Genomic DNA, 19,339 nt, shown 5'->3' with positions numbered 1-19,339 from the left:
CTGAGGCTCTGGGCTAGGAGGGCATGTGGCTGCTGCGTGGAGGTCCCTGCCTCCGCCCAGAGGGAGATGGTGCCTTGGCCTCGGGGTGGCAGTGGAGGTTGTGAGAGGAGGTCAGATTGTGCTGTGAAGGAGGCAGGACTGGGCCGTCATTCTGTTTTATGGCTTCTGGTGTGTGTGTGGGGGGGTGTCTGAGGCTTAAATAGGGCGATATATGTCACATTTCCTGGCACAGAATTAGCTTTTAAAGACTGTGGCATCACCCTACGTGATCTGTGGGAACCTCGGCCTGGGGCACTTCTCAGCTGGGAATGCTGTGGTCCTGTGACCACACAACCCCCAAGGAGGTGACAACAAGCACAGGGGGCACCAAGGGCCCTCCTGTGAGGAAGGGCTGTGGGCGCGAAGGCTCAGGAGGACAGTGTGGAGGGAAAATGAATTCCAGGGCCCGGGCACTGGGGCCGCCTGTGGGAGGGAGCTGCCCTGGAACCGCCAGATGAGGTGCTGAGGGCTCCCCGGGCGGCGCTGCACCCAGCTTCCCAGCCCACCTTCAAGACGCCATCCCACCACGGGGCGCCAGCAAAATATACTTTCCTCCAGGTTTAGGTTTTGACACAGGCAATCGCTTAGACCAGAAATATGTCAGCCCCAGAACTGACAAACCATTAACTTTTCATAAGCAACTCAGGTATGAACCCTTTATGACTCTGTTATGACACAGGACAAATCAGCTCTCTGCTGTTTTATTTCTATTATTGAAGCTTCCGCGAAGGGATGGGAGTGGGGCTTTCTGAGGCAGAGCAAATGTTTCAGAGGAACTCACAGGGTGCCAGCAGCCTCTCCGGTGTGTGCTCCCCTGGGGTGCTGGGGGCATTATTCCCTGAAAGCTGGCTGCACGTCCACCACCCACCCTCCGCCTCTGCCCTCACGGGGCCTCTCTCTGAGCCCGAACCCCCTCGTTGGGCTAGTTCACTGGCCAGAAGCATCTTTAAAGGACTCGTGAGGGTTGTGGCCGGGCCCTCTGGAGGGGGAGCAAGACGGAGGGTCAGTGTTTCGAGGAGCAGGGGCACGATGGGAACAGGACCGGGAGCTGCCGCGTGGCTGCCCATGTGGCTGCCCTTGGACAGCCCTTGGCCCACTGCCTGTGGCCTGTCCTCCCTCCCGCCACAGGCTGCTTCTGTGGAAAGGCCGGGGAATGGCAGGAGGGACGGGTGGTGTTGGCTCCAGGGAATCCATGGGGTTTTGCATCTTCTGTTAATAATGACAAGAAGAGTAACATCCCCACGTATGTCACAGTCCCCACAATGGAAAACGTATTCCCAGACACTTTCCCTCGTGAGGCAGGCAGGGCACAACTTACAGGTGCAGGCACCCGGGCCAGAGGGACGAGGGAACGTGCGGTCCATGGCAGAGCTCAAGCTAAAACCTGAGTCTCCGTGTCCCAGCGCCGGGCCCATCCCTTCACAACCGGCACAGCACGGCCCTGTTCCTAACCAGTGAGCCAAGCCCTCCTCAGTCCCGGCAGCTCTGAGAACCACCCTTCAGAGATGTCTGGTAGCTAGAGCCAAACCTGATGAGGGGTCCCCCTGAAACGCCGGATAACTCTGTCTCCCAGCCTGTCTGCAGTGGGGCTGGACAGGGCCAGCATTGGCCATGGTTCTGCTAGAGAACACGGCTAACAGAAAAGGCCCTGGGGGAGAGCTTTGGGCCCAAGCGCCCACAGGGGCCTCTGACCAGCCAACAGCCCCTCCCACCCACCCCTCCCCTGCACACTAGCCCAGTGGGAGCCCACACTGTGAGCTGCAGGGTCACAGGGACAAGGCTTACTGAGCGGCATCCCATGGGCCACACACACACACTCACTCATCAATCACACCCGCGTCAGCCCTCCTGCTCTCTTTATGCCCTGCCCTTTGTTGCTGCTTGCCCCATTCTCCTGAGAGTTTTATTTCTTTTCTCTGGGTTTTCCAGACCTCTGACAGCTGCCTGAAACTATTTTGGTATCAAGGTGGGATCTAAACCCATGGTGAGCAAAGCCCAGCCCACAGGCCACATCTGCCCACTGCCTATTGATTTACATAAAATGTCATTGGAAGATACGGCACTGCTTGATTTCTGTATCGTTCTGGCTGTTTTCGTGCCACAAGGCAGGGCTGAGTAGTTGACAGGAACTCTGTGGCCCACAGAGCCAAAACTTTCTTAAAGTCTGGCCCTTTAAGAAGAAGTTTGCCTACACTAAACACGGCGCCCTCCGAACAGGTGGGCAGGAGCCAGGAAACCGCCAATAAACAGCAGGGCAGGTGAGCCCAGTGGAAACTGAGAGGGAGCTTGCTGGGGAAGGGTTCGAGCGCGGCCTCCCCGAGAAGGTGAGCAAGGCCTTAGGTGGATATACGGCTCTGGGCCAGCGGCAGGGGACAGATGCAGGTCCTGCAGCCCGAGCCCGCCCAGCCCCGCAGGCGGCTCTGTGAGCAAGGGGACGGGCGGGAGGGAAGTCTCAAAGCTGCAGCATTCCGTTTCCCGGAGAACGGGGAGCCCTGCCCGTCCTTCCCGAGCCCCTCGGTAGAGAGGCCGACCGCGCTGCCTTCATCGCCCCGCGCAGGACTTCGGAGAGGACGACTCGCTCTACATCACCAAGGTGACCACCGTCCACATGGGCAACTACACCTGCCACGCCGCCGGCCACGAGGAGCTGTTCCAGACCCACGTCCTGCAGGTGAATGGTTAGTAATGGCTCCGTGCATGTCGTCCCCTCAAAGCGTTCCCCAGATGCTGCTCAGAGCAACCCTCCCTCTCCTATGGTCTGTCTCCTTAAAGAAACATCTGACCCCAAACACCCCATCTCGCTCATAGGTAAAGGGGGGCAATGGGAAAAGGGCAACGTCCGCCCACTAATTTTGGTGTCTGGCTTCACCCCAAGCCCTCTCTGGTGTGCCACCCTCGGCAGCTGAGGCCCTCCAGGTGGCAGGGCAACGGCCACTGCTGTGTGTGGCCTTGGCGCCGGGGAGAAGCAGACGCTGTCTGAAACCCACCACCGCCTCAGGCAGTGTGGACCCCGTCGCTTCTCCAACTGGGAGGCGCTGTTTCCTCAACAGGCCAGTTCCCACCTCCCTCCCTCAGAAGCTCAACCAGCCTCAGCCCGAACCTGGGCAGGCCTGGGAGGCTGTGCTCCCCCCCACCCTCCTCCCTGGCTGTGCTTGCCAGGACTCCTGGGACTGGAAGAAATAACCCCTCCCGGGGACAGCATCAAGTTACAGCAGCCACGTTTTCTGAGCACTTGCTCTGGCCAGTCCTGTGCTTACACGTCACCTGGACGCTCCCAGTTGGTGTATTTTAACCCACGTATGGATGAGTCTCTAGGCGAGGTCACTTGCCTGGGCCACACCACGGGCAGGTAATGTTCTAGACCCAGGGCCCATGCTCCGACCCCAACCTGGTTACACCAGCCATCAGAACAGCAAGCCACTGTCTCCCCACAGTGCTGTGGGGATCAGCACCCTGGGGAAATCAGACCCAGCTGGGCATCATTCCCACCACCTAGCAGGCCTGAGCAGGAGTTTGTGCGGCAGGGAATAGTGGAATGGTATAGATTCTATACTATAGAACAATGGTTCTCAACCTTGGCTGTACATTAGAATCACCTGGGAATCTTTTTAAAATCCTGATTTCTGGGCCTCATCCTCCCAAAATTCTGTTTCTTTGCCATGGGGTGGGGCCACAACATTAGTAACAAAGAAACAGAATTTCCAGAGGATGAGGCCCAGAAATCAGGATTTTAAAAAGATCCCCAGGTGATTCTAATGTGCAGCCAAGGTTGAGAACCACTGGTATAGAAGCTCAAGCCAGCCCCATAGCGTTTGAGCCAGCTGGTGTTCAGGGCTTCTACTCTGAGATAAAGTGAGCAGGATGTCAAGAATGAGGTCCAATTTTGCTTCCTTCTGGGATCCATGGTGACAAGGCACTTAAGGACAACTGGGTGGGCTCAGTTTGCCTGTACATTTACCCTATAGGATGTTTTAGGGACTTTTATACTCATGTGTTAAGCCGTATTTTATTAGTACCTCCCTTGAGCTGGGATGCACTTAATCCTTTTGGGGTTTGCGGCTGTGCTTGTTGGCTTGAATCCAGGCCTACGATGAAATCTCTGGCTTTCCCCGGAATAACCCAGGGCCTATTAGTTATAACACCCGCCGAGGGAGCCAGCCCAGCTGACGTGCAGGGGGCAGCAGTGTCTGGGCCTCCCCCCGGCAGGGGCAGGACACGTGCTCCGCAGTGTGAAGAGGGCTTTCCGGCCTAAAACGGGCGTGGGTAAACGCACAGCACCGTGCTGGGGACGGTTTGGCTGCAGAAGAACGCCCCGTGGTTTGCCCGGGGTCCCTGGGGTCCTCAGACAAGCCTGGAAACAGGAAATCAATCAATATCCCCAGAGCCTCAGCTCAGCCTTTCATTTCCTGCCCACACTTCACAAGAACCAAGGGCACAAAGAGAGGGCCTGAGCCTTGTCCTCCTCATTCCCTCCGAAGCAGGTCTGTGAGGAGGGAGGGGAGCCGCCTGCCTGTTGCTGACAGGTGAGAGCCGGTACAGGCGAGCCTGGGTTTCCAGAGGAGACCGTGGTCTCAAACGCCTTCCTGCATGAAGTGGCCAGGCCGTGGTGCTAGGTGGGCCTTCTGCCCCGAGTCTCCCCAGAATTCTGAGACTCAGGATGCGGAGGAGCCGGTTCTGTCCTCCTTGTGCTGAATCACAGCAAGGCCCAGGCCCACACACGCTTGTGGTGGCGCTGGGCTCCAAGGAGAAAAGAGACTCCTCCCACCAGGTGGGAGTGACTGTCCACCTGGCACTGGGCGTGCTCTCCTCCCTCTACCTCCGGGCCTCCGCTTCCCTCCCCCCACTCCCCACTGCCCCACTCCCCAGCCAGTGCTCATCTCCCCTGAAGAGGTGCTCCTGGCTCTGGGGGAGTCTAAACAGAGCAAAAGCTCCCCACAGAGACCCAAAGAGAGGCCGTTTGAGATCCATTTCCTAATTGCTTAGAGATCCCAGGCTTCTCTTCCAGCCAAAGTACTCTCAGTGGAATTGGAGGAGGCATGCTGGGACCTCTTTATTTGTGATCAATTTTCTCCCTCATTAAATGTAGAAAAGTGCTTGGCTGCATGACACCGGGGCTAGGCCAGTCAGGTGGCCCTAGCTCCCCGAGCCCCAAGGTCCCTGGGCTGCGCTGACTCCCAGGCACTTGGCATGGCATTTGGGGCCATTAACCAACCCCCTCATGGGAGCAACATGCTAACATAGGCCAACTGTGACCTCACAAGGACACAAGTCCACTGCCTGCTGACCTGGGAATACGACGAGAGGTGGTCAAAGTATTCCAGAAGTTAAGGTTGCTGTGCTGGACTGAGGGAAGTGCTTACTGGATGGGGCGGTGGGAAGGTGTTGTTGAAAGTAGAGTGGCATGGAAGACACAATTCCAGTGGTAACCCTTGCTGGATATCTCCCGTGCACCATCCCTGTTTCAAAATGAGGAACCTGGGGCTCAGAGACAGCAAGTGATTTGCCCAGACCCCCCAGCCCTACAGTTAGTAAGTGCAGAACAGATCTTGAGTCCAAAGCCCAGGCTCTTGACCCCTGACCTCCCCTCCTCGCCGGGGCGTGGTGTTGTTGCTATTGGAGAATCCAGATGTGGGGTGCAGGGGCAGGGGGACAGCAGGTCAATGTTGAGCTGCTGTGGGTGTTGCAGACCTGAAGGGGTTTGTTTTCCTGCGTGCATCACAGCCCAATAAGACATGCACAGGAGTTAGTAGCAAAGAAAGGAAAGGTTTATTGAAGGAAGTAGCACCCAGCTCGGAGGCACGGATGAGCTAGTGTTCTAAAACCTGGTTCCCTGACGGCTTCTGGGGGATGGATTAGAGAGAGAAAAAATCGTTAATCATTGCAACTAAAGGAGTTAGGGTCGGGGGCCCACTGACAGGTCTGGGCTAAGGTAGGGGGTGGTTAGTATTGCATCTGTCCTAACGTCAGCCATGGAGTTGTTCTGTCTGGTTACGCAAGAATGTGGTCAGTAGGGCCAGTCCACCTTCATGGGTCTGGGGCTGAGGCAAAACTAAGGGCAAGGTGTTACCTTTAGTTTGACAGAAACTCCCTTCTCCTGATCAACAGAGTTGAGGCTTTGTTCTTTCCTTTAAATATTTATCAAATTGGTTGGGGCGACGTTGGCCAACATGAACATGCAGGTTTCAGGGGTGGGTGTCTATGTTACAAGATCTGTCTATTGCACCGCGTGCCCACCACCCAAAGTCACATCTTCTCCTGTCGCCTTATATTAGGGCCCCCTTCCCCCCACCCCTTCCCTCTGGCAACCACCACACTGACTGCTGTTTGTATTCATGCGTTTCAGTTTTATATCCCACATATGAGTAAGTCATCCGATAGTTCTCAGCTTTTTCTGACTAACTTATTTCACTCAGCACACTGTTCTCAAGGTCCACTCATGTTGTTGCCAATGGTGCTATTTTGTCCTTTCTTATGCCGAGTAGTATTCCATCGTGGATATGTACTGCATCTTCTTTATCCAGTCCTCTGTGGCAGGGCACTTTGTTCGTGTCCCTGTCTTGGCCACCGTGAGTGATGCCAGAGTGAACACGGGTGCATGCATCTTTGCGAATACATGATTTCGAGTTTTTCGGGTGTGTTCCCAGGAGAGGGATTGCTGGGTCGTGTGGTAGCTCTGGTCTTTAAGTTTTTGAGGAACTGCCAGAATACTTTCCGTAGTGGTTGTACCGGACGACATTCCCACCGGCAGTGAATGAGGGCTCCCTTTTTCCCCACAGCCTCTCCAACACTTGTCATTGCTTGTCTTGTTGATAATGGCCACTCTCACAGGGGTAAGGCGGTATCCATGGTAGTTTAGATTTGCATTTCCCTATTTGCCAGTGAGGTTGAACATTTTTTTAGATGTCTATTGGCTGTTCATATTTTCTTCTTGGGAGAGGTGTCTGTTCAGGTCCTCTCCCTACTTTTTGATTGGTTGCTTGTTTGGTGCGAGTTTTATGAGTTCTTTATATATTTTGGAAATTAAGCCTTTGTCGGTTTGCAAATATCATCTCCCGTCTGGCTGGCTGCCTCTTTGTTTTGTTGTCCATTTCTTTTGCTGAGCAGAAGCTTTTTAGTTTGATACAGTCCCATTCATTTATTTGTGCCTTTACTTCCCTTGCCTTTGGGGTCACGTTCATACTGTTCTCTATGACCATAAGGCTTTGTTCTTTAAGGCAGTTTGACGCTGACCAGAACCTAATTGTCCTGAGGGCTTAATGATGAGGAAGTGGTGGTACAGTGTGTGCAAAGGTGGAGGGATCTGGTCAAAGGAGGCAAGTGAGTCGTGCTGCGATGAGACTGGACAGAGCTGGCTTGAATTAAGGAAAAAGCCGTATTAAAGAAATGACGTTCCTGTACCGCTACAGGGGCTGCACACTGTGGAGAACGGGGCAGGAACCCTGCCTCATTCACTCATTCATCTCTGTCCCGGTGTTGAGCTTAGACCTGATCAGAAACAGCTGGCCGAGCGAGTATCTGAGCAAGGGCCCCTGGCAGTGACTGTAAGGCCCCTGCCCCCAGCAGGACAGGAGCTGGGGGACTGCATGGCTGGGTGTCACCAGCTCTGGGTGGGGCTGAGCAGGTCACAGTGCAGACTCCCAGTGGGCTGAGCAGGTCACTGTGCAGACTCCCGGTGCTGCTCGGGTTGCCAGGAGGCTCTCAGAGGCGGGGGGCATGGGGAGCTTTGCAGGCTGTGGCCTGGTGCCAGCGGGTAACGTTCGGGCAGGAGGACCCAGGGAGGCTGAGAAGGCACTGCTGGTGCTCAGGCACGCAGAGCACTGTGTTTCTACGGAGTCCCCTGAGGAAAGGGTGGGAAGGCGGCAACATTCACCTGTGGGATCGGTTCCTTTCCCCCACCCAAAGCTTGAACGATGGCCCTGAGCAGCTTGGGTAGAATTCGGTGCAATTGCCCAGCAGGGCTGCTGAGGTCCCTTTGGGTCCCCTTCAGGTGGCAGGTGGCCTGTGGCTTATTCTGAGGCAGTGCTCGGACGCACAGAGAGAGAGCAGTGTTCTCTGTCTGGTCCTCCAGCTGGGATCGCCTCAGAAGGTAGACAGGAAGGGGAGGAGGATGAAGGGAGGAGATGGGGGCGGGGCTCAGAAGATTCCACCAGAACAGCAGCTGTGCTGGGGAGTTTGTGTGTGGCCTGTGGGCCCATGAGACAGAGATGCCACTCCTGGGAACAGGAGCTGGGCTGGGGGCTGCTCCATCCTACGCCCAGGGCAGACCCAAGCTGCCAGCACCTCTGTCAAAGGGTCAAGACGTGAACTCTGAGCCAGACAGACCTAGTGCTGGTACTTCCTTGACATAGTCTTAGGCTAGTAAACTTACCTGTAGGTGGGAATAATAATAACATCCTGCCTCATAGGCCTGATGAGATATGATATATGGAAAAGCCTGATACAGATATAGTTCAAAGCCCATGGTAGGAGGAGATATGGGGGAGATTTGGGGTTGTCTCAAGCCCTATTTTACTGTAGTTGGAGGACACAGGTCTGAGCTAGTGGCTCCTCAGGGAGCCTCCAACCCATTATACAGATGGGAAAATTAAGACCCACAGAAATTTGCCAAATGAGGAATAAAATATAGACTTCTCTCTGGTGCTGCCTCACGCCCTGGTGGCAAGAGCAGGGCCCCCATATACAGGCTGGGCCACCATCTTCTGAAGCTCTCCCTCGTGACTTGGCCTTGACCTGGGTGGCTAAAGGAATCCCTTCCAGGAAACTACTGCCTCTCTTAAATTATTAGTATTACTTCCCCATAGACCAGGCCTCCCAGGGATGAGGCCCAAACACTGACATGATTTATAACTTCATGCAAACCTCCTGCATTGCTTTCATCAGAAGGAGCAGGAACTCCAGACATAAATGATTAATCCATTAAATTAAAAACACCCTCGACCTCCCCACCATTCAGACATGTAGCAATTCATCCCCCAAAAATGCAATCATCATCTCCCGCATCTGTTGACTTCTCCCACGTGGTGCTTTCGTGAATGTGCCTCTTACTCGGGACACGTTCGTGCTCCTTCCAGCTCGGGAGTGACTGATGCTTCCCAAAGAACGTGAGCCTTTGTGTCATGTTTTCAACATTTTCACTTGAAGGCTTGGCAAACTTTTTTAAATGAAAGTGTTTACACAGGACATATTAATCTCAAATGATTTTTAGTGCACAAATTACACCAAAGAAGAGGGGAGGTACGGGCCCCCCCCCAAAAAAAAAAAACAACAAAAACAGTCGGGTCCTTGCCTTGTTGTTGGCAGAAAGCTGATTCTCCCCTTGCCCCCCTCGGGGCAGGCAGGATGCTTTCTCCGTAGCATCTGACAGGGTCCCGTCCAAGTGGGGCCCAAGGGCACCAGGTCTTTGAGGCCTCCCTGCCCGGGGCTCTCTTCGGCTCTGCCTGTCCTGATCAATTATTTGATCAGACCTAACACTCAGACAACTCCAGTCTGCTCCTCGCCGCCCTCCCTCCCCCGCAGCCCAAGGTGAGTGGCCACGAGTGCGATCTTGTGCACTGACCCCATAAGAGGGCACCTGGGTTTCTAGCAGACCCCTGTCTCCCTGGCAGACAGCCTTCCCGTGGACCTTCACAGCCGGGTGTTATGTGGGCTTCTCTCCCTAGCTCTGCTGCTCTGTGCTGGGGGCCCCGCGTGGAGCTAAGACCCCTTGCTCCTCAGGGGGAACTTTTGCAGCTGAGATACCCCCAGAGTCCCAGCCCCTGCCCTTGGGAGCAGGGCCAGCGTGTCCCATGTCTCTGCCCTTCTATAGTCTCCATGTGGCGTCTTCTGGAAATTCTTGGTTACAAGACTTTTTCTTTTTCACAGATGCCCCCCATTCTCCCCACTCATAAGACTTCTCTTCTGCCGAAACCGGTTTGGCTCAGTGGATAGAGCGTTGGCCTGCGGACTGAGGGGTCCCAGGTTCAATTCCGGTCAAGGGCATGTACCTGGGTTGCGGGCACATCCCCAGTTGGAGATGGGCAGGAGGCAGCTGATCGATGTTTCTCTCTCATCGATGTTTCTGACTCTCTATCTCTCTCCCTTTCTCTCTGTAAAAAAATCAATAAAAATATTTTAAAAAATAGAAAAATAAAAACTTCTCTTCAGCTAGCCTTCAGCTGGTCATTCAGGATGATTGCTCTATATTTTAGTTGTAATTCCAGTTTGGTCCTGGGAGGAGAGGCCTATACCTCCACCTCCTCTGCCTTCATCTTGCACTGGGATGCTGTCGCTCATTGGACAATAGGAGCTTCCAGACAAGTAGCTGCCCACTTCAGGAAGAATCCATCCCCTGTCATTCCAAAGGAAGTGTGATGCTTTTGTTTCATTCAGTTTAATAGCCAGGTGCCTTTACACACGCTGTCACGAACCTGTTGGAAGTAAGTAGAGTAGAATGTGTGAGTAGGGAAGAGCCCTCAATTCCACTGAAAAATGGTAATTATTTTATCTCCTGGGCCCAAAGCTGGGGGTAGGACGGAAGGTCCTCCAGATAGTCTCCACTTCTTCTGGGTCCCTCCCCACAGACAGCCCAGGTAAGAGAAGCCTGCGGCCTATGGAGGGTGACGCCTTGCCCACCCACGCTCATCTGGTGAGTGGGCCAGGCCATAGCCCCAGCCCCGAGCTGGACTGCAGGGCCCACGGCCGAGTCAGCGTTAAGGAGGGCACACTTGCCTTTCACCCGTGTTCCCGGGATTGAGAAGGGGAGCAATAAAAATGACCCACTGGAAAATCAATGGATTGCCCGGAGCCGTGATATAATGAGTAGCCTGCCAGTCAGTGCTCATAAGTGCTTTGTGAAGCACTTCCTGCAAGACATAAGCCTCTGTCCAATGGCTTGCTGATAACAGAAATCATATATCTGAGTTTTAGTCATTCAGAAATAAATGTCAGTGGCTATTGCTCTTCACATGCAGCAGCTGAACCACATTAAATATTTGGTTGTCTTCCTGATCATATTTAGAATAATGATGAAAGCCATGAATTACAGGGTAGGAAGCCTGACGTGTTTGTTGCCTGCAATCCGTTTTATAGCTTTCTCTTAGGGCTTGAGTTGCTGAATAGGATGGTTGTAAACTGCTTACAAAGAGAAGTGCGGAGTGGCCTCTCAGCGCACCTCCCTGGAGCAGGGTTTCATGGCTGGACCCCAGGCCCGAGGCCAGGTGAGGGCCTTCTCTTACCGTCACTGGTTCTCACCCGCAGTGCCACCAGTCATCCGCGTCTACCCGGAGACCCAGGCACAGGAGCCGGGGGTGGCGGCCAGTCTGAGGTGCCACGCGGAGGGCATTCCTATGCCCAGAATCACTTGGCTGAAAAATGGCATGGATGTCTCAGCCCAGATGTCTAAACAGCTCTCCCTTTTGGGTAAGAACCGCCCTCGATGTCTCTGTGCTATTCCCACCAAGTTCAAGCTGACACCCTCCCCAGGATGGAAATGAGAGGCGTGAGTTGATTCTAAGTCAGACATGTTGGAGTGAACAGATGTCTCCCCAGACTGTTCTACTCCCTGGGCTCCCACAGTCTCCTGGGCTTTCTGAGGACAGTGATGAGAGGTTGCCAGTCAGGTCCCAGGTCACCCTCAGTTCACTCAGGTGTTCTGGCCCCTGGTGGGTGACTGTCCGGGATGTGGGCTACCCTCAGCCCTGCTGAGGGGCTCTGTGTTTTTAATGCCTACACAGAGAATGGGGAGGGTGGAAGGGGGGTCCAGCTGAGCGGGCCACGCTGAGCACTGTCCTTTCCGCAGCCAATGGGAGCGAACTCCACATCGGCAGCGTCCGGTATGAAGACACAGGGGCGTACACCTGCATTGCCAAAAATGAAGTGGGCGTGGACGAAGACATCTCCTCCCTCTTCATTGAAGACTCAGCTAGAAAGACCCGTGAGTCCACTCTTGCCTTTGAGCTTTGCACTGAGCTGGTGGGATGTGTGGGGTGTCAGGGAGGGAAGTAACTGACCAGGGCCAGAGCTGTCAACCATGAGCCCCTGAAGACAGGTAACACCGTATCCATCTGGGCTCAAACTGGGGACAGAGGCTGCCCAGAGGGGAGCACACCTTCCCTGACTCTAGAAACATAGAGGAGCTCTCTGGACAGGAGACAGAGCCCAGGACCACAAGGAAGCTCACATATCCTGGCCCCAGTTCTGCTTCCTACCTGCCCTGGAACCCCTGCCCTCATCTACAAAACGCCCCCTACTATCCACCCACCAGGGGCCGCTGTTCCACGTGGCCCAGGGACTGGCTGTGCACACCGGCCTTTATCCAGGGATGTCGCCCACCTGGGTGCTAAGGGTGCTCTCCCTTGTGGCCACCGCTCCCCAAGTGGGTCCGCTGCTGTGATTTCAAGGACGTGGGTGCTGGCCATGGTCTCATTCCCTCAGTCACAGTTTCATATGAGTCTTTCCCAGCAAGGGAGGTCCTCAAACATGTTTCAGATAAGGAGGATCCTAGTTGAAAGTCAGAGCGCTCCTGGAAGTAATTCTGCGTGTCTGAGAGAGAGGTTGCTGCCTCTTTGTCATCCTGGGAAGTAGAAAACCCCATTAGCTTCTGGGATCCTGGGACCTGATGTCAAGGATTCATTCAGAATTGAAAGGGTCCTGAGACCCGGACGCATTTGTCCATGTGCACAGTCCCCAGTGCGGCCGCGGGAGTCCGTGGTGCCGTTCTGTGCACTCGATGGCAGATGTTCTCGAACTGACACTGTGAGGAAGGTTCTCACTCTGCTTTCTTCTCTTTTCCTCCCCTCCGCCGGCTCCCGCTCTCCCAACTCTCCGCTGCTGCAGTTGCAAACATTCTCTGGCGCGAGGAAGGTACCAGCTCACTCGTTCTGTGTTGTGTCTGTGGTCACGTGTGTTTGTAGTTCCAACATAGGCCATCTTTCCATGAGCGCCAAACAGTACCACAAGCGGGGTTCATGTGCCAGATCAGACCGGAGGGGGGAGGTCCAAGTCAAACTCAGGTGGTGCACCCTGAGAAGCACATTTCACACCGCCTCGTGTCTTTAATGGTCACCAATGCATTAGAATTTAGAAATGGAAAGTTTCCATTTCAAGCTCATTGAAACCTCCCCTGGGGGGGCCTGCTCAGCAGGGGCTCCTGATCAGATCCAGGCCTTAAACTTTTCTCCGGCAACTGGTGTTGGTGTTGGGTTTAGTATATACTCTGAAGAAATGCTGAAGGAGAAAGCTATGGTGATTTCTGTAAATTTATATTTATTTACATGTATGTTTTTAAATGAATAGGCTTTTAAAATTTGTATTAGCAAACAATCTTTAAACATTAGATTGGGCCATACAAAATTGCATTTTGTACATCAAAACTGGCCTAATATGGACAGTTTCATATGGTTCAAAAAATAGCAGACTCTTGATGCTGCCTGACCCTCGCTCCTAGCCATGAGGCACCCAGGGAGCTTTTGCTCTGCGTCTTTAAGAGGCGGTGTTTTTCTAAGGAGGTTACTACAAAGAGACCCAGAGAATGCAGGGGGCCCTGGGGGTGTGAAGTACAGCTAGGGAGGCCCACTTAAGACCTACGCTGCCCAAGGGCTGGCAGGTGCTGCACTAATATCAGACAACCCAGCAGCAAGCACTTCCCATCATGCCTGGGCAGCTGGTACCCTTCACCGCTAAGACTCAAGGCCTGGAGATAGGAAAATGCAGAGGCCAAAACAGAGAGGCAAGCTGGCCGCCCACAGGGCACGCTCAAGTCTGCCCAGGAGAAATGAGACGATGAGAGCACACAAAAGCAAGAAAGCTCCTTGGTGCCCCCTTAGCACAGTGATGGCGAACCTATGACACGCATGTCAGAGGTGACACACAAACTCATTTTTTTTGGTTGATTTTTCTTTGTTAAATGGCATTTAAATATATAAAATAAATATCAAAAATATAAGTATTGTTTTTACTATGGTTGCAAATATCAAAACATTTCTATATGTGACACGGCACCAGAGTTAAATTAAGGTTTTCCAAAACACTGACACGCCGAGCTCAGAAGGTTCGCCGCCACTGCCTTAGTAGAAGCTACGCCCAGACAGAACCTTCGGCCGGGGGGCAGGGGAGGTCGATCATGAGGCTGGTCTCCTGTGAAGCCAGTTGTTTGTTGAGTATTTGTTTAGTCTCATGTTCCATTGCCAGCTGTGAGCAAGGCCCTGCGCTCAGCCTGAAGTGTAGCTACAGCTGCAGGCCCCATGGAGGTTCTGTTAAGCCTTCAGTCTTACCTTGGTCCTTCCGACCATCGATTTTCTGAGAAGCCCCGGGAGGCTGTTCCTGGGGCCTGTTGTTGAGCCAGGGCTGTGTCCCCCTCGGCCCCCGAGGTGTGAGTGAGAAGTTTGCCAGGGGAGAGGGGACAGAAGCAAAGGCCCTGCTGGGGGCTGAGAGCCGGCTGAGACTCATGGCTTGTCTGACTCTCACGCAGCTCTGCAGATACTCCTGGTCAATGCCGGCTTTGAGAGGCGGGGTCAGGCTGCTCGCCATGGCAGGAGCCCTCTTGCCTAGAGCCCTTCTCGGCACCGAACCAGAGGTAGTCGAGGCTGCTTCGTGGACTCAGGGACCTCTGTCCTCACTGGGAGCCGCAGGCACTGGTGCCGTCACCATGGGCCTGGCGCCCCGAAAACTGCCTGCAGAGTCATTGGCAGCTAATGGGGTGGTGATTCCTATTTGCCTGACTTGTTGTTTTCTAACTCACTGAAAACTTCACCAGACAAGTTTTTAAGAGGTGGTGTTTTTCTAAGGTGAGGTGACTGCAAAGAGACCCAGAGAATGCAGGAGGCCCTGGGGGTGTGACATGCAGTTACAGAGGCCCACGTAAGAGGGGTTCAGAGTTCGGGCGGGGTCCACGCGTGCACAGCACCCTAACCTGGCTCCCTGCAGAGCCCCCTCTGTGCTGCACATCAAGGCACTGGTGCTCTCTGCGTGCGAGGAAAGAGTTCTCCGCATATTTATTGAATATATTTCATTTTTTCAGAACTTATAGAAATCTTTTTATTGTTCTACCTTCAAAATATATGAAAGAGTGGGGAGAAAGTGGGAGGAAGAATTCCAACCTTACCCATCTCTGTGCCAGGTTGGCCTTTTATGGAGAGGCAGAGTGAGGGGACACTCTGAGCAGGGGCTCAGGGTCTAACCCCAACTCGGGCACAAAGGCAGGTGGCCTCCTGGGACCTCAGTTTCTTTGTCTTTGAAATAAGGAGGCTGCACTAGTTGGGGGTCCCCAAGGCCTTTTCTTCCCAGACAGCTGAGGCCTGGGCCGGGTGAGGGCAGGCAGGCAGGACCAGCTGCGGGCTCTAGCACCTGGCGCGAGCTGCCACGGAGGCACCGCTGGGGCAGAGGTGGGGCTCGCAGTCTTGAAGGAGCGGTTTGCCGGCACAGACAGGCTGGGACTCGGTTTGGACCGAGGAGCACCTGCCACAGCATTCTCAGGGCCCCCATCCCAGGAAGTGGCGCTGCGCCTAAATGTGTTCAAAGTGAGGGCCTTTGCTTTGGGGGATCGTCTCATCCATTCTGAATTTAGTGGACAGCGAACGGCCAAGGGCGGCTTTGCCTTTCAGGACAGGAACAGTCAAATGTATGTCAAAGCCACGGCTGTCGTTGATTTGAAAGCCTGTGTGGGTGGCCACTCTGGATGACTGGTGTGCATGTCTGGGAGGACACCCGGGGACCGCAGGGCCCTCTGTGTGCTGTTCTGATTGACAGCCCTCGGGGCACCTTCTCCCCTGCTCCCCACACCACCTGCTCATCTCACCTCACCCCACCTTGCCCAGGACTTGCACTGCGCGCCTGCACCCCATGCACCCGAGCTGCAGTTTTGTGTGCGCCCGATGTGGCATGTGACCCGACGGGGGCAGGGGGGACGGTAGCTGCTAGAGGGACATAACCGTGGCTGTGTTTGCTCCTCCCAGGCCTCAGTGTGGGAAACATGTTCTATGTCTTCTCCGATGACGGCATTATCATCCTGCACCCCGCGGACTGTGAGATCCAGAGGCACCTCAAACCCTCTGAGAAGATCTTCATGAGCTATGTAGGTTCCCACGCCCAGTCAGTCTTTCACCTCGGGTGCCATTTGCTTCTTAAATTCCATCTACTGTACGTGGTGTGGTTCCAATCTGTCCCAAGGCTCAAGGAACACGAGGCCGAGCATGTAAATGCCCGTTCCTTCATCAGGCAGCCACGTCCACGCACTGAGCCCGAGGGGAGGCCCAGGCCTATGAATGGGTTCCTGGCCTCCCCACGTTCACAGCTGCCCAGTGGGTGCTGTTAGAAGATGTGCCAAGTGCGCTAGAAATTGAGGAGAGAAGGCCCCTGGGACACGTGATCCCTGGGCTCAATTTTAAAGAATAAGTCAGAGTGGGTGGTGGGTTTCTGGAACAAATGTCATGAACATGGAGAGTAGAGGATAAAATATGTCATGTTCAGGGAACAGAAAGTACTCTCTGTGCCTAAGAGGGAAGGGTGGGTGTGGGAAAGGCCTGAAATTGGGAAGTTCTAATGGTACCCTAAAGCTCTGGGAACCCCTGAAGGACTTCAGACAAAGGGTGGCCATGATCAGGAACACATGCAAGACCTCAGGGAGGGCAGTGGTCAAAAAGGCTGGCCTAGAAGCACAGAGGGGTGAAGAGGTCATTGTAATTGTCCAGGTGGGAAGGTGGTGTCCTGGTTAAGCCCGTGGCAGTGGGGAAGGGGAGAACTGCGTGGACTCAGAGCTGGTCACAGGTAAAACCACAGGGGGCCTGAGGGGAAGCCAGAGTCTTGCTAGCAGGAGGAGGGTGCCAAACACCCTATGGGAGGGTTACAGTGGAACGACCCTCTTTCTAAAGTGCTGGTGAGTAGGAAGTTGGTGCATCCTCTCTCGGCCTCTCTTCTGGATTAGATGTCCATCCACTTTGTTCAGCGGGAAGCAGCAAGTTTAATTGGTAAGGGCACAGGCTGCAACAGAGGGACGTGCCCTTGACCGGAATCGAACCCCTGATCCTTCAGTCCTTGGGCCGACACTCTAACCACTGAGCTAAACCAGTTAGGGCGGCCTCAATGTTTTTGGTCCAAGGAAGTAAAGCAATAGAGATGTTGTTGTTTTTTTAATGGAATGAGCAGGGCTGATGGTAAAATTGAGAGTTGATTTTGGACTTACATGTCTGAGATGTTCATTAAACAATCAAGTCAAGCTAAATAGTTGGCTATAAGTCTGGAGCTCAGGGAAGAGACCTGAGCTAAAGATGTAAATTTGGGAGTTGTAGGCATATAGACTGTAGCTAAGGCCGTAGGTTTGGGTGAGATTAACTTTAGAGAAGAAAAGTTACTCAGGGTGAACTCTGCAGGATCCAGCAACAGAAAGGGCCCAGCCACGGGGTGGGATGGAGGGAGAAGAACCAAGGAGTGGTCAGATGGTGCCCCAAGTTCAACTAAAATGATGGCCAGGGATTAATTTACAACTGAGGAGTCAAGTGTTCTGACCTTGGTGAGAACACTCCCAGCTTCGTGGTGAGTTCAAAAGCAGAGGGTAAGGGGCATATGAGAGGTGAGGAAGCAGAAAAGTGTAGGGAACTCTTTCACAAATCTGACCATTAAGAGACGTTTTTAAAATAATGACGATGAGGACAAAGAGAAAGTAGCACAAAAGAGAGGAAGACCATGCCCTGGAAGCTGCTGATGAAGAGGCTGCAGTGGGAGGTGCAGCCTCAGAAGTGGGAGGAGGGGAAATTGGTGAGGTGGGGGGTTGCGTGCCATGTTCTGTGAATCCAAAGGATTCTGAGTGTGGCAAGAAAGGGACCGAGGAGAGTCAGGGGAGAGGGAATCCTGAGAGGTCGGGGGTTGGGGGGGGGCGGGAGAGAGGGGATTAAGAAGTATATATACATGGTAGCCTATCTCCTTCACAGGAAGAAATCTGTCCTCAAGGGGAAGGGGACGCCACCCAGCCATGCCAGTGGGCGTCGGCAGTGAACGTCAGGCACCGGTACATCTACGTGGCCCAACCGGCACTGAACAGAGTCCTCGTGGTCGACGTTCAAGCCCAGAAAGTCCTGCAGGTACACCTGTCTAAGGGAGAGGGCACAGCCTGCCTAAGTCGTCTTTGCTTTCTGCACCCTCTCCGGCTGCTGTGAGGGCAGGGCAGGCCGGAGGGGGAAGGCAAAGGGGGTTCATGTGCAGTGGTTCAAGTCTTTACTGCCTACCAGGTGCCATGCGCTGTGCTAGGTGCTTGGGAAACAGCCAAAAATGAGCAAGGAAGTTCTAGGTCTTATATGGTAGTTGGGGAAACAGGCCCTAAATCAGAATGTTAGGGAGTTTTAAATAGTAAGTGCTACGTTACTCGAGGCGAAATGTGCTAGAGGAACTGGAAGATGATTTTAAATTGGCTCTGGAGAGGAACAGAATCTGAGATCTAAATGCCAAGTGGGGTTCCGATCCTGGGAACAGAGGGAAGGCCCGCGATAAGGGGGGGAGTGGGTGCTGGGAAGTCGCAGGTGAACGAAGGCTAATGAGGTAGAAACAGTGAGATGGAAAGCCACTGAAGGGTTAGTCAGGGCAGTGACTCGATCTGGCTTCTGTATTAAGAAAGGACTGGAAGCAAGAGCAGGGGTGGGGTCACTGCAAGGAACCAGGCAGGAGAGGACAGCAGTGGAGGTGGTGAGAAGTGATCAGATTCGGGATGTAGTTTAAACAGGGAGCCCCAAAGATTTTCTGCTGGGTGGAAGGTGAGGTTTGAGAGAGCAGAAGCCTTTGTTTGCGTGCTTGAACTTCAGCAACTGTAGAATGGGGATGCCATTTACTGTGTGTGGTGGGCTGACCGATGGCCCCCAGGACGTGTGACTGTCACCTCATATGGCAAAAGGAATTTAGCAGATGTTAATGAATTAAGGATTTTAAAATGGGGAGTTATCCTAGCTTATCTGGGTGATCCCTAAATGCAAACAAAAGTTTCCTTATAAGAGAGAAGCAGGGATAAATTTCAAGAAGTTCTGTAGAGAAGGAGGAGGCAGAGTGAGCACTGGGGTAGCATGGCAGATGGCTGACTTTGAAGATTGGAGAACAGGCCATGAGCCAAAGAATATAGTTCTAAAGCAGTGGTTCTCAACCTTCCTAATGCTGCGACCATTTAAATACAGTTCCTCATGTTGTGGTGACCCCCAACCATGAAATTATTTTCATTGCTACTTCATAACTGTAATTTTGCTACTGTTATGAATCATAATGAAAATATCTGATATGCAGGATGTTTTTTCATTGTTACAAATTGAACATAATTAAAGCATAGTGATTAACCACAAAAACAATATGT

General features: G+C 53.4%; 1 protein-coding gene across 1 annotated transcript in view; it reads left to right on the top strand.

The window, feature by feature from the left end:
- FSTL4 (follistatin like 4) overlaps positions 1–19,339 on the top strand; it is a 323,738-nt gene that overhangs the window by 288,685 nt on the left and 15,714 nt on the right. The window contains exons 8-13 of the mRNA XM_081091526.1: positions 2,597–2,717; positions 11,275–11,436; positions 11,816–11,950; positions 12,853–12,879; positions 15,969–16,087; positions 17,940–18,089. Coding sequence (XP_080947652.1) covers positions 2,597–2,717; positions 11,275–11,436; positions 11,816–11,950; positions 12,853–12,879; positions 15,969–16,087; positions 17,940–18,089 — 714 coding nt within the window. The remainder of the gene's footprint in view (positions 1–2,596; positions 2,718–11,274; positions 11,437–11,815; positions 11,951–12,852; positions 12,880–15,968; positions 16,088–17,939; positions 18,090–19,339) is intronic.

Source organism: Myotis nattereri (genome assembly GCF_964212035.1).
Source record: "Myotis nattereri genome assembly, chromosome: 5".
Taxonomy (NCBI): domain Eukaryota; kingdom Metazoa; phylum Chordata; class Mammalia; order Chiroptera; family Vespertilionidae; genus Myotis; species Myotis nattereri.
The sequence above is the reverse complement of the archived record's forward strand: the minus strand, read 5'-3'. Positions and strand labels throughout refer to the sequence as shown.